The following is a 13,237-nucleotide window of genomic DNA, read 5'->3' as shown; positions in this document are numbered from 1 at the left end:
GTGGAATAGCCTTAATTTCTAAGAACAAGAATAGACTGTCGAGTTTCACATGAAAGCTCTCTTTTTCTAGCCATTTTGAGAGTTTAATTGAACCCACAAATGTTATGCTCCAGATTCTCAACTAGCTCAAATGAAGGTCAGTTTTATAGCTCCTCTAAACAGCAAAACTGTTTATAGTGGTGCAAACATAATTGCACAAGGGTTTTCAAGTGTTTTCTAATCATCCATTAGCCTTCTAACACAGTTAGCAAACACAATGTACCATTAGAACACTGGAGTGATGGTTGCTGGAAATGGGCCTCTATACACCTATGTAGATATAGCATTAAAAACCAGACGTTTGCAACTAGAATAGTCATTTAGCACATTAACAATGTATAGAGTGTATTTCTGATTCATTTAATGTTATCTTCATTGAAAAAAACTGTGCTTTTCTTGCAAAAATAAGGAAATTTCTAAGTGACCATAAACTTTTGAACGGTAGTGTATATTATTTTCAGATTAATAGTACTCAGACTTTCGTACATATAAATCTAACAAGATGGCCTATTGTTTTTTCAAACAATTTAGCATTAACATACGTATTAAATGTCCTTTTGTTTCAGTACCCCTAGGGTGCGCACAAAACATAGAAAGATAGTGCTCAATAAAATTATTCTTTGCTAATTTATGTATATTTCTAAGATAACTTACACAACTAATTAGAATAAATGGGGTTTTCCCATCAGAGACATTTATGACATATCCACAGGATATGTTAGAGAAATCAAAAAATAGGCAGCAATCCGTAGATCAGGTGAAAATTTAGGGGTACTTTTCAGCTCCTTACACTGGAGCCTTTCTCAAGCAATGACATAGTAAACCAACAGGTTTTATATATTACAGTGCAAATCAATCAGTGCAAATCACGTCAATGAACAAATCAAAGTGAAAAAATTGCACATATATAATAAGTGTAAACAGTTCATAATACACCAAGCATAGTATAAGTGTTAGCTGATCCTGTGACATAGTGTCATAGTACAATCATAATCAAATGTATCAGTGTAACTGTAAAGATGTTTAAATATGTTATTAATTAATCAAAGGGTAGAGTGGACACATTTAAAACATAGACAATTACTTCCAGGGATTCAGTGTAAAGGCAGAGAACGGCACCCTCGCCGTAGAACTGCGCATGCGCGATGCGCACACACATAACACTATGTTTATCCGAGTACTGGAACGTGCGGCGCATGCGCCGTCTGTAAAATTTCAGTGATAGTGGCCAAAGGGGGAATAACATTAGATAGTGTAGTGCACATGTATGCACATGCGCGGAAAGTACACCCAACCGTCCTGGTAATATGAGGGTGTGGGCTCTATAGTAATAGGGAATATTAAGGCATTATCTCACAGGGAGTTAGTAGGCATATTGTCACAGAGTGTCAAGGTAGCGGGTAGATAGTGTAGTAGGAGTATAGTGACATCTGGCTACCAATCAGAGAGCCAGTGTCCCCCTCTCAGACCAGGAGACAAGCACCATTGCCCTGCGTCACAGATCAATGTGCTTTAATGTCACCACAGAACTAAGAAAATAAATCTGACCCAGAGAAGGACACAAATGAGACGCAAAAGGATGTCTCCTTCCCTCTCCCCTGGTGCGCTTCGTGCTGGAGTTGAAGTGCCTGGCGTTTCTGCCAAAAAAGAGGAAGAATAAGGAGCTTGATCCCCAGTTGTTGCTTTTAGGGTATGTTCACACGGCAACGCCAAATACGTCTGAAATTACGGAGCTGTTTTCAGGCGAAAACAGCTCCTGAATTTCAGACGTTTTTGCAAGTGCATGCGTTTTTCGCGGCGTCCATTAAGGACGTAATTGGAGCTGTTTTTCAATGGAGTCAATGAAAAACGGCTCTAATTACGTCCCAAGAAGTGACATGCACTTCTTTGAGGCGGGCGTCTTTTTACGTGCTGTCTTTTGGACAGCGACGCGTAAAAATACACCTCGCCTGAACAGAACATCGTAAAACCCATTGAAATCAATGGTCAGATGTTTGCAGACGTAATGGAGCCGTCTTTTCATGCATAATTCGAGGCGTAAAACGCCTGAATTACGTCCGTAAATATGCCGTGTGAACATACCCTTAGATGTAAATTAGACTTCTGTCATCATTCTGCCAGTTGTATAGTTGTCCTTTAGGGTATGTGCACACGATAACGTCAATTACGGCTGAAATTACGGAGCTGTTTTCAGGAGAAACCAGCTCCTGCATGTCAGACGTAATTGCTCGTACTCGCGTTTTGCGAGGCGTCAATTACGGACGTAATTTGGAGCTATTCTTCATTGGATTCAATTAAAAATGGCTCCAATTATGTCCCAAGAAGTGCCCTGCACTTCTTTGACGAGGCTGTTATTTTACGCGCCGTCTTTTGACAGTGACGCGTAAAATTACAGGTCGTCGGCATAGTACATCGGCAAACCCATTGAAATGAATGGGCAGATGTTTGCCGACGTATTGGAGCCGTGTTTTCAGGCGTAATTCGAGGCGTAAAACGCTTCCATTACGCCTGAAAATAGGTCGTGTGAACTCAGCCTTAGAGTAGTCATCAGCATCTCTGCTCCACTTTCTCCATTTGGTCGCCTCCTGATCACCTTTTAACCTCTGTGTCTGTGCTATCAAATTTTCACAGAATCTATCATATTCCTGACTGTTGATTGAAGATTTGAGTGCAGTGTCGGTATGTTGTACGTCATCCTGTATTTGTAGTTTCTCTTGTTGTAGGAACTCCATGCATACTTACTTATTGGATAACTGTTTAAAACGGGTGCAAAAAGATGCATTTTGTGATGGGAAAACCCCTTTAATATTATATCCATTATAGAGCAGCAGTTTGCACTCCAGAGCTGCTCTACTTACTGTGGGTACAGGAAGTTACACCCATTGTCAGCCATTTTGGAGGCTATAAGCAATGGTATTTGGTCACTCAGCATTCATACAAGTATATAAAAACACTTCATGTTCCCTTATTTCTCCTATCTCTCCTCTTTGCATGTATATCGGTCTGGTTGAATAAATACATAATAGCACATGAAGGAGATTGGCACAGATGCAGTGAAGTATGCCTACATGGCAGTCCAAATGCAATCTAAGTGGTTTGACAAAGGCAGAGGGCTCCCTCTGTCACCACATCCACGCTTCCACAATGCAATCATGGGGTGCGAGGCCTGATATACACGAGCGTATACACGAGCGTGTGCGTTTTGCGCACGCAAAAAACGTGGCGTGGCGTGCGCAAAAGGCACTTAAAAGCTGCGTGTGTCATCAGTGTATGATGCGCGGCTGCGAGATTTTCTCGCAGCCGCCATCATTAAGACACTCCGTTGGAATGTTTGGAAACAGAAAAGCACGTGGTGCTTTTCTGTTTACATTCAGAGTTTGACAGCTGTTGCGCGAACCACGCAGTTCGCACGGAAGTGCTTCCGTGCAACCTGCGTGGTTTTCACGCACCCATTGACTTCAATGGGTGCATGATGCGCAAAAAACGCTGAAATATAGAACATGTCGTGAGTTTTACGCAGCGCACTCACGCTGCGCAAAACCCATGGACTGTCTTCACTGCTCCATAGAGTAATATAGGCGCGTACGACACGCGTGAAAAGCACGCGCGTCGCACGTGCGTATATTACGCTCGTGTAAATGATGCCTAACACTGACAGGCATAATGCATCGCAATACAGGAGTATTGCAATGTATTATGGAAGCGAACGGAGAATCATAATGTCAAGTCCCCAAAAAATTGCAAAGTAAAAAAAATTATAAACCCAATAACAATTGTGTAAAAGAATGAATAAAAAAATTACATATTTTGTATTGCCACAATCATAACGACCTGTAGAATAACTTGAACATATTATTATACCGCATGGTGGACGATGTAAAAAAGAAATTAAACTCCAGATTTTTTCCACCCCACAAAAAATGGACTAAAAGTTAATAAAAACGGTCTATGTAGCCCAAAACTGTGGCAATAAAAACAGCAACTTGCTGTGCAAAAAATGAAGGAAAAGGTTATCAGCTTGTAACAATGCAAAAAACGACAAAAAGTTATTTTATTGTAGAAAAGTAGTAAAAACAGAAAAAAAAAACTGTACATAGTTTTTGAGGCAATTTTTTGATCAGTTGTGTTTTTTTCCAAACACAGCATGTTCTGGATATGGCATTTTTTCCGGCGTGTTTCCCTATAGGATTTCAAATACGCCAGAAAGAAGTGTGTACCAAAAGGCCTTAAAAAAAGGCATGTTAAGTTTTAAAGGCTATGTACACCTTTCAAAGGGATTTCTTTTTTAATAAAAAGGTCATTCAGTGTGTTTGGGGCAACTTTATAATTAGTTTATTTTTACTTTGTCAGATACAGCTGCTCTGTATTCTGTATACAGTGCGGCTCTATTGTTCGCTGAATCCTGTACCCATCAGGTCCGAGGTTCTTTGTCAGCGCGTCCTGCATGTTTCTGACCCGCAGGATCTACCTGTTATCTATCACATCGAAGTTCATAACGGATTCAGGCCTTAGTGAACCATACAACTGCTCTGTATACAGGATACAGAGCAGCTGTATCTCAAAAAGTAAAAATTATTTTTTAATAAAAACGAATTATAAAGTTGCACTAAACACACTTATTGACCTATTAATGTAAGGGGAAAAAAAGAGGGCTACTGTATTATTCAGCAACAAATGTTTTTTCTTACTCCTCTAGAGATATCCCATACGTGAAAAGTGTAAGCGCAAACGCTTGGCACTGATCATTTGTAATGTGAATTTTGAAAATCTGAAAGAGCGCAAAGGGGCAAACTTTGATTTGGAGGGAATGAGGATTCTATTAGAAGGACTTGACTATGAAGTACAATGGAAAATTAATCTGACAGCTAAGGTAAGGACTGTAATATATATATATACACATACAGGGTCGGACTGGACCACCAGAGAACCAGAGGATTCTCACCAGAGGTCCCAGGCTCTAACACAATAATGGGCCATAAATGTCTTGCAGAAGACAACCCCATTTGGGGCCAATCACTTGCCACTGGGTCTATTCATAAATTACCTATTAGACCTTATTGATGAAATATCCTGTGTGTACAATGATAACAACGAGGACTAAGATGAAATGAAAAGTGGACATGTACATGTTCTTTATAGATAGAGGGTGGGCCCTCAGAATCATCTCCTCTGATGGGCCCGAGAAACCCCAGTCTGACGCTGTACACATACATAGAAAATGTATACATATAACTCAATATTAACCCCTTAACGCCAAAGGACGGATATATTCGTCCTCAGCAGCTGCTAGTTCGCGCAGGAGGACGGATATATCCGTCCTGTGATGGCGCTGGTACTGCCAGTGTACCCACGCGATCAGCGGCAGGAGCACGGCTGTTATACGAAGCGCGCACCGATTCCGGCAGTTTAACCCATTAAATGCCGCTGTCAATAGTGACAGCGACATCTAATGTGTTTGACAGACGGAGGGAGCTCCCTCTGTCCCCCCATCGGCGCCCCCGCAAAGAAATCGCGGGTCGCCGTCGGATTTTCATGGCACCCGGGGGTCTAACAAAGACCCCCAGGTCTGCCTTCAGCAAATGCCTGTTAGGCGATGCCGGAGGCATGACCTAACAGATTGCCTGTCAGTATTACACTGACAGGCAATAATGCTTTGGTATACTAAGTATACCAAAGCATTATATATGCGATCAGCAGATCGCATAGTGAAGTCCCCTGGTAGGACAAAAAAAAAAAAAATGTAAATCAGTTAAATAAAGTTTGTTGAAAAAAAAAAAAAATGACAGTGAAAATCAAATAAAACTTTTTTTTGCCCAAAAAGTGGTTTTGTTTAGTAAAAGTGTCAAAACAAATCACACATACACATATATGGTATCCCCGCAATCGTAACAACTTGAACAATAAAATGAACACATTAATTAAACCGCCGGATGAACGGCGTCCAAAAAAAACGCAAAAACAACGGCAAAATTCTCTCTTTTCTCCCTTTCCCCCCATAAAAAATTAAATAAAAATTAATCTATAAGTCCTATGTACCCCAAAATAGTACTAATGAAAACTATACATTGTCCCGCAAAAATCAAGCCCACATACGGCCACATCGACGGAAAAATAAAAAAATTACGTCTCTTGGAATGCGGCGATGCAAAAACAAGTAATTTTTTTTTAAAAGGCTTTTTATATTGCAAACGTAGGAAAACATATAAAACCTTTACATGTTTGGTATCCCCGTAATTGTGGCGACCCATAGAATAAAGTTAACATGTTATTTACGCTGCATAGTAAATGGCGTAAATTTATAACGTGAAAATCAATGCTGGAATAGCTGCTTATTTTCAATTCTCTCCTAAAATAAAGTTAATAAAAGTTAATCAATATGTTATTAGCATCTAAAAATGGTACAATTACAAAATACAACTCGTTCCGCAAAAAACAAGCCCTTATACGGCTATGTCGACGGAATAAAAAAAAAGTTACGACTCTTGGAATGCGACCGTGAAAAAACAAAATATAATCCTAGGTCATTAACGTGCAAAATGGCCTGGTCATTAAGGGGTTAACCCCTTAATGACCGCCGATACGCCTCTTCACGGCGGTCATTAAGGGGCTTTATTCTAGGCCGTCGCTTTTTCACGGTGGCCTAATCAACGACCTGCATGGGTGTCCCGTGCAGGCTGGAGCCGGGGCTTGGCTGTCTGATGACAGCCGGGCTCCAGCTCCAACGGAAGCGATCGAAGTTTACTTAGATCGCGGCCATTTAACCTCTCAAATACCACAGTCATTAGCGACCGTTGCATTTGAGTTGTTTACAGAGGGAGGGAGCTCTAACAAGGCTCCCAGGTCAGCCCTGTCTATATAACTATTAGGCCTTATTCACACGAACGTGTGCGTTTTGCGTGCGCAAAAAACGATGCGTTTTTTTGCGCGTTGCAGTTGCGTGTGTCATCAGTATGTGCTGCGTGATTTTCACGCATATGCAATGCTTATGACACGTGGTTTTGAAGTTTAGAAAAATACGTTTACCAAAGCATTATATCTGCGATCTAAACATCGCATAGTGAATTCTCCTAGGGAGACTGAAAAAATACAGACCCTAAGGCTACATTTACACAACCGAGTGCAAACTCGGACGTAAAAAACTAACGTTTTTCACGTCCGAGCGGCACACCTGCAGGACCCGTTTTCACGGATCCCTCATAGACTTGAGTCCTATTGTGTCCTATTTTTCCACGGACCCTTCACATGGTCTGTTAAAACAATGGCCGTGTGAACGGCCCCATTGAAATACATGCATCCGTGTGACGGCCGTTGTTTTAACGGCCGTCACACGAACATATACTACGGTCGTTCTAATGTGCCCTAAGGAGTAATGCACACTAAAATGCTAATAGTAAGATGGCTCTAAATAATTGCCCAGATCAATTCTTACTTATACCAGGTCATACTGTCACCAACAGGTTTCTCCCACTGGGCAGACTACTGTGAATCCGCACCACCCAGTGAGAGAAAAGGTTCAAAAGGGTAGGGCAGCGGTTAGTGGCATTCATGAGTTGTGTTACACAGTGCAGGTTTGCTGCAGTATTTGCATGTATTTTTTAAGCCAAAACCAGAATTGGATCCAGGAGAGCAGACCTATATGGCCTTGGTTTATATGTTTATTCTGTTTAGGTTCTGTTCCTTTTTTTACTTAAAATATACATGCAAAATCTGCCGTAAATCTGCACTGTGTGAACAAGGCCTTAACGTGACTGGCTCATGAGCTCAATGTTTCCCTCAAACATTGAAGTTGCTTGTGAGTTGTGGAAATTCTTCTGTTTTACTGCGACATGTGGGCCGCCCGCATATTGCCGTGGAGTCCTAGCTTTAAAATCCATGCCATGTTTAAAAAAGGAAATAAAAAGGCAAAGGAAAGTTATTGGGGTTAGCAGTTGAATATTTATTTCTAGATAATGTACTAAAAGTGTAACATATTCTATACTTATCTTCATACGTAAAAAAAATAAATAAAATTGAAACCACTCATTCCTCTATTGAGATTGAATTTCACAACTGTTCACAAAATGCAAAAATAATCAGTTTTGTAATTTTTTGTCAAAATACAACATGCTTTTGTTTAGCGGCAATATTAAAGAGGCGCTGTATTTGCTTTTTAGGAAATGCAGACCACGATGATGAATTTTGCGAAACATGATCACAAGGATTCTGACAGCACCTTCCTGGTTTTCATGTCTCACGGAGAAAGAGATATCATTTGTGGGACTGATTTTAAAAAGGAAACTGTAGAAGGAAAGGAAACAGCAACTGGCGCCCTCCGTGTTGACTCCATCTTCAAAACATTCAATAACCAAAACTGCTCAGGACTGCGAGATAAACCAAAAATTATCATTATCCAGGCTTGTCGTGGAGGTAAGTTAATGGGGTTCTCCAGCGATATAACATATATATGTAACATGTTGTATTATGGCACAGCATATAAAGGAGTTGAAGGATAAATATAATACTCAAGGTCACTGTTGCCTTGTCCACAATGTTTACAGTTCTGTGCAGCTGAATATCATTGGGAAAGCAATATGATTGACAGCTCTCCTCTGTCTACAGGTCCTTTATGGCACAGATCATATTTCATGAAAAGACTCTGTTCACACTAGTGCTTCTCTGTCAGGTTTCCATTGCTTTTTGATGGTCAGAATAACAGAACATGTTATCTAGAAAAAAAAGCAAATCTGACGAATCCCTTTTGAGTGTTGCTCCATCAAGATCTGTTAAAAACAGATCATAACAGATCTGTCATACTTGTCATGGATCCTGTAAAACGAGAAGCCATGAGACCAGTGTGAACAGAACCTTACAGTGCACAGTCGTCCCCCATTCAGCAACAGGTAAGGAAGTGACAGGTGAAACTTCCCTTGTATAGTCAATAATTGGATTGTACATCTATTAACCCTTGTAACCCTATACAATCATAGTTGATTTGGATAATAAGGGGAAACATCAGTAGCAAACATCATATCCCCCACTGCTGTTCTCCCCACAACGACCGCAAAATGCAACGGTTTACAGTACCTTCATTCTGGTAACGAAGAGACAAGAGCATCTTTTCTATATTAATTCACAGAATATTCTGCTAACAATGCCAGGAAAGCAAAGGGCCGGCCAAGGCACCAAGTGCAGCGCTTGTGTTATATGAGAATTGCCACATCTCTCTTGAAGTCTTTTTCTTTAAAGAGGCTCTGTCACCAGATTTTGCAACCCCTATCTCGTATTGCAGCAGATCGGCGCTGCAATGGAGATAAGAGTAACGTTTTAGTTTTTTTTAAAACGAGCATTTTTGGCCAAGTTATGACCATTTTTATATTTATGTAAATGAGGCTTTCTAAAGTCCAAGTGGGCGTGTTTAAAGTTAAAGTACAACTGGGCGTGTATTATGTGCATACATCTGGGCGTTTTTACTTCTTTTACTAGCTGGGCGTTCTGATGAGAAGTATCATCCACTTCTCTTCAGAACGCCCAGCTTCTGGCAGTGCAGACACAGCCTGTTCTCGAGAGATCACACACGCTGTGACGTCACTCACTTCCTGCCCCAGGTCCTGCATCGTGTCGGACGAGCGAGGACACATCGGCACCAGAGGCTACAGTTGATTCTGCAGCAGCATCAGCGTTTGCAGGTAAGTCGATGTAGCTACTTACCTGCAAACGCCGATGCTGCTGCAGAATCAAATGTAGCCTCTGGTGCCGATGTGTCCTCGCTCGTCCGACACGATGCAGGACCTGGGGCAGGAAGTGAGTGACGTCACAGCGTGATCTCTCGAGAACTCGCTGTGTCTGCACTGCCAGAAGCTGGGCGTTGTGAAGAGAAGTGGATGATACTTCTATTCACAACGCCCAGCTAGTAAAATAAGTAAAAACGGCCAGATGTAACGAACACAATACACGCCCAGTTGTACTTTTACTTTAAACACGCCCAGTTGTACTTTTGCAAGCCTCATTTACATAAATATAAAAATGGTCATAACTTGGCCAAAAATGCTCATTTTTAAAAAAAAAAAACGTTACTCTTATCTCCATTGCAGCGCCGATCTGCTGCAATAGGAGATAGGGGTTGCAAAATCTGGTGACAGAGCCTCTTTAACAACTGACAGTTGAATTGTGAAAGTTTTATGGCAAGTTTTGGACTGTAATTAAGATCACATAATCCACATTTAAAGGGATTGTCCAAAACAAACTCCTGTCAATATGCCCTATCAGTGCACAGTGGACATCATAAAGGGAGGCCTCCTGATAGGGACCCCTCATGGCCAACCCTGGCCTGTCCATGCACTACATGGTCAGTCATTTATGGTTAGCCGCTGCAGGGAAAATGTGTAGCCAGCTTCTTTTTTTAAAAAGCAGAAGCATGTTACAAATATGGAACAAATACTTTTCGCAGTTAATAGTAAAATAAACCACAAATATTTAAACTATATCTTAGGGTATGTTCACACGCAGTGGTTTCAGACGTAATTCGGGCGTAATTCGGACGTAATTCGCCCCTAATACGCCTACAAACATCTGCCCATTGCTTTCAATGGGAATTCCGATGTTCTGTTCCCACGAGCCTTTATATTACGCGTCGCTGTCAAAATACGGCGCATAAAATGACGGCTCGTCAAAAGAAGTGCAGGACACTTCTTGGGACGTTTTTGGAGGCGTTTTTCATTGACTCCATTGAAAAACCAGCTCCAAAAACGGTCGTAAAAAAACAATGCAAAAAACACGAGTTAAAAAAAGTTTGAAAATCAGGAGCTGTTTTCGTATTTTTAGACGTTTTTGCTCACTGCGTGTGAACATACCCTTATTTTCAATTTTCAAAATGAATCATGTGGTCCCTAGTATTGCTGAGGACTATCTGAGGGAATGGAAGCTGCTACATATATTTCTAATTAGAAGTCCTGCCTTTCATTTCAGCGCTCCATTTATCATTCTGGAGGAGGATGAGATTTGGTTGACATGACAAGTTTAGGCTTCGTTCACATCTGCGTCAGGGTTCCGTTCTGACATTCCATCGGAGCTCACCGTCAGAACGGAACCCCGACTGAAACAAACGGAAACCATAGGTTTTGACGGAATGAATACCGTAGTCGACTGAGCTATTCATTCCATCAAAACGATTTAACCCTTGCACAACTGAGACAAACCGAAACCATGTGCACCGGATCCGTCAACATTGAAATCAATGGTGATGCAAACGGAAACCTATGGTTTCCGTTTGTTTCAGTCAGGGTTCCGTTCTGACGGGAAGCTCCAACGGAACGTCAGAACGGAAACCTGACGCAGATGTGAACGTGAGCATCAAATGTCGAAAGGTTTGTCCTAGTGCTAGATACTATATTTGTAAAGGTAAAAACCAATATTTGAGACTCAGAGATAAATATTTTTATGCAGATGACAGGAGTCAGGTATTAGTCAGTGACAGTGCTGAGGAGCTCCCTAACAGCGGACAAGAACATTTGGAAGATGATGCTGTGCACAAGATGCTGAAAGAGCTGGACTTTATCTGCTTCTATTCGACAACACCAGGTATACAGACAAACTGTGACCAAACTTTTATTAAAATACAGTTATTTACTACTGTTTGCCACCAAAGTTCCCAAATACATTTATCTTATATATGTTTCTGGAACCACGTAACTCATTGTAAAGCTTTATTCAGACGAACATGTTTCAAGTCGGCCGTGAAAACAGACGTTTTTCACGGCCATTTTGCACCCGTGCAGGACTCGTTTTCATGGATACCTCATAGACTTGATTCTATTGAGGGATCCATGAAAACTGACAAAGATAGGACATGTCCTATTTATTCACGGGCCATTTACACATTCTGTTAAAACTATGGCCGTGTGAATAGCCCCATAGAAATACATGCAGCCGTGTGACGTACGTTAAAAAAAAAACGTCCGACACGTGGACGATTTCAACGTTCGTCTAAATAAGGCTTAAGATAAACCTATTGTATCCCTATTTTACAACTAAATCTGCTCGGCACCCCACTCAGTAAACTAGGGTGCAGAGCAGTTTCTAGGGGCAATGATTTTGAACCCAACACAGTAACAAAGCTCATAGTTGGCAACATTTGAATTTTTTTTCCACGGACAATTAGTCTGTGGCTTCTTTGGTGGGTGTGTCTTATGTGGATGAGGCTTTATGGGTGTGGTTTATCTGGTGGGTGTGGCTAATGGGGCATGGATTTCTTCACAGAATTTCTGTATACAAATAAAAAAAACAAAAATTTCTACACTAGTTCAACTTCTATGGTGGCCAGTATATCTAGTTGGTGTACAAACCACATAAACCTACGAACTGCAATTTGGGTGTCGGCACACAGGTGCTGTACTAGTGATACTGTTCTAGATTTCTGACAAACGGCTGATAATGAGTGATGTTTTTTTTCTTTCTGTCTCCAGATACCGTTTCCTATAGAGATCCAGGAAGCGGCTCCTTGTTTATTCAGTGTTTGATTAATTGCATGAAAAAAGATGCTCACAATTTATCTCTAGAGGATATCTTCCGAAACGTAAGCATTCATAGAGAAATTGTAAGAACAATGGAGGAGATTAATCAATAATGCAGCATTAGTTGGGTAGAATGGTAGATATTGCGCCAAATTTATCAAAACGACAAACGTGACTTGCTAAATTTGGCACAAATCGCTAGGTATGTTGCACACCTTTTTCTTCCTTAGGCCGGGATCACACACATACAGTTTTATTGCCGTTTTTATCCAATATATCTTCTCTAAATACTATAATAAAAAACAATAATCAATATAGCCAAAAAATTGTTATACAAACCATTTTTAAAAAACACTCATAAAAACACATAGTACACACAAATGTACAAGAACAGGACAGTGTATTTTCATAAGGCAGGGCATAAATGGTGGTAATAGCAAACAAATCCAAGTCAATAAATATCATATGTTACCTATCGTATATACCTTCAGTATGAAAACAGATTACATTATTAAAACCAAGGTAACTAGATATCTGTATCTTTACCATACCATGCAGAAACAGAACCTCACCCACCATAAGCCATAATAATTGCCTGCACACCGTCCAAAAAACATGACAATAATTTGCTAAAACCGGACAACCCCTTTCATCGTGGGACAAACCCCCTAAGTTGGAGGGATTCAATATTTTATTGTAGGAAAGCTGGG

The 13,237-nt window shown here is 40.7% G+C and overlaps 1 protein-coding gene across 3 annotated transcripts in view; it reads left to right on the top strand.

The window, feature by feature from the left end:
• The window catches only part of LOC142741417 (caspase-1-B-like), a 40,100-nt gene that overhangs the window by 18,947 nt on the left and 7,916 nt on the right, over positions 1 to 13,237 (top strand). For all 3 annotated transcript variants that reach the window (XM_075850795.1, XM_075850794.1, XM_075850796.1), the window contains exons 5-8: positions 4,736 to 4,909; positions 8,193 to 8,445; positions 11,461 to 11,595; positions 12,480 to 12,589. In XM_075850795.1, coding sequence (XP_075706910.1) covers positions 4,736 to 4,909; positions 8,193 to 8,445; positions 11,461 to 11,595; positions 12,480 to 12,589 — 672 coding nt within the window. The remainder of the gene's footprint in view (positions 1 to 4,735; positions 4,910 to 8,192; positions 8,446 to 11,460; positions 11,596 to 12,479; positions 12,590 to 13,237) is intronic.

The sequence above is a fragment of the Rhinoderma darwinii genome, chromosome 2 (genome assembly GCF_050947455.1).
Source record: "Rhinoderma darwinii isolate aRhiDar2 chromosome 2, aRhiDar2.hap1, whole genome shotgun sequence".
Lineage (NCBI taxonomy): Eukaryota > Metazoa > Chordata > Amphibia > Anura > Rhinodermatidae > Rhinoderma > Rhinoderma darwinii.
This window is presented reverse-complemented; position numbering and strand designations above follow the sequence as displayed.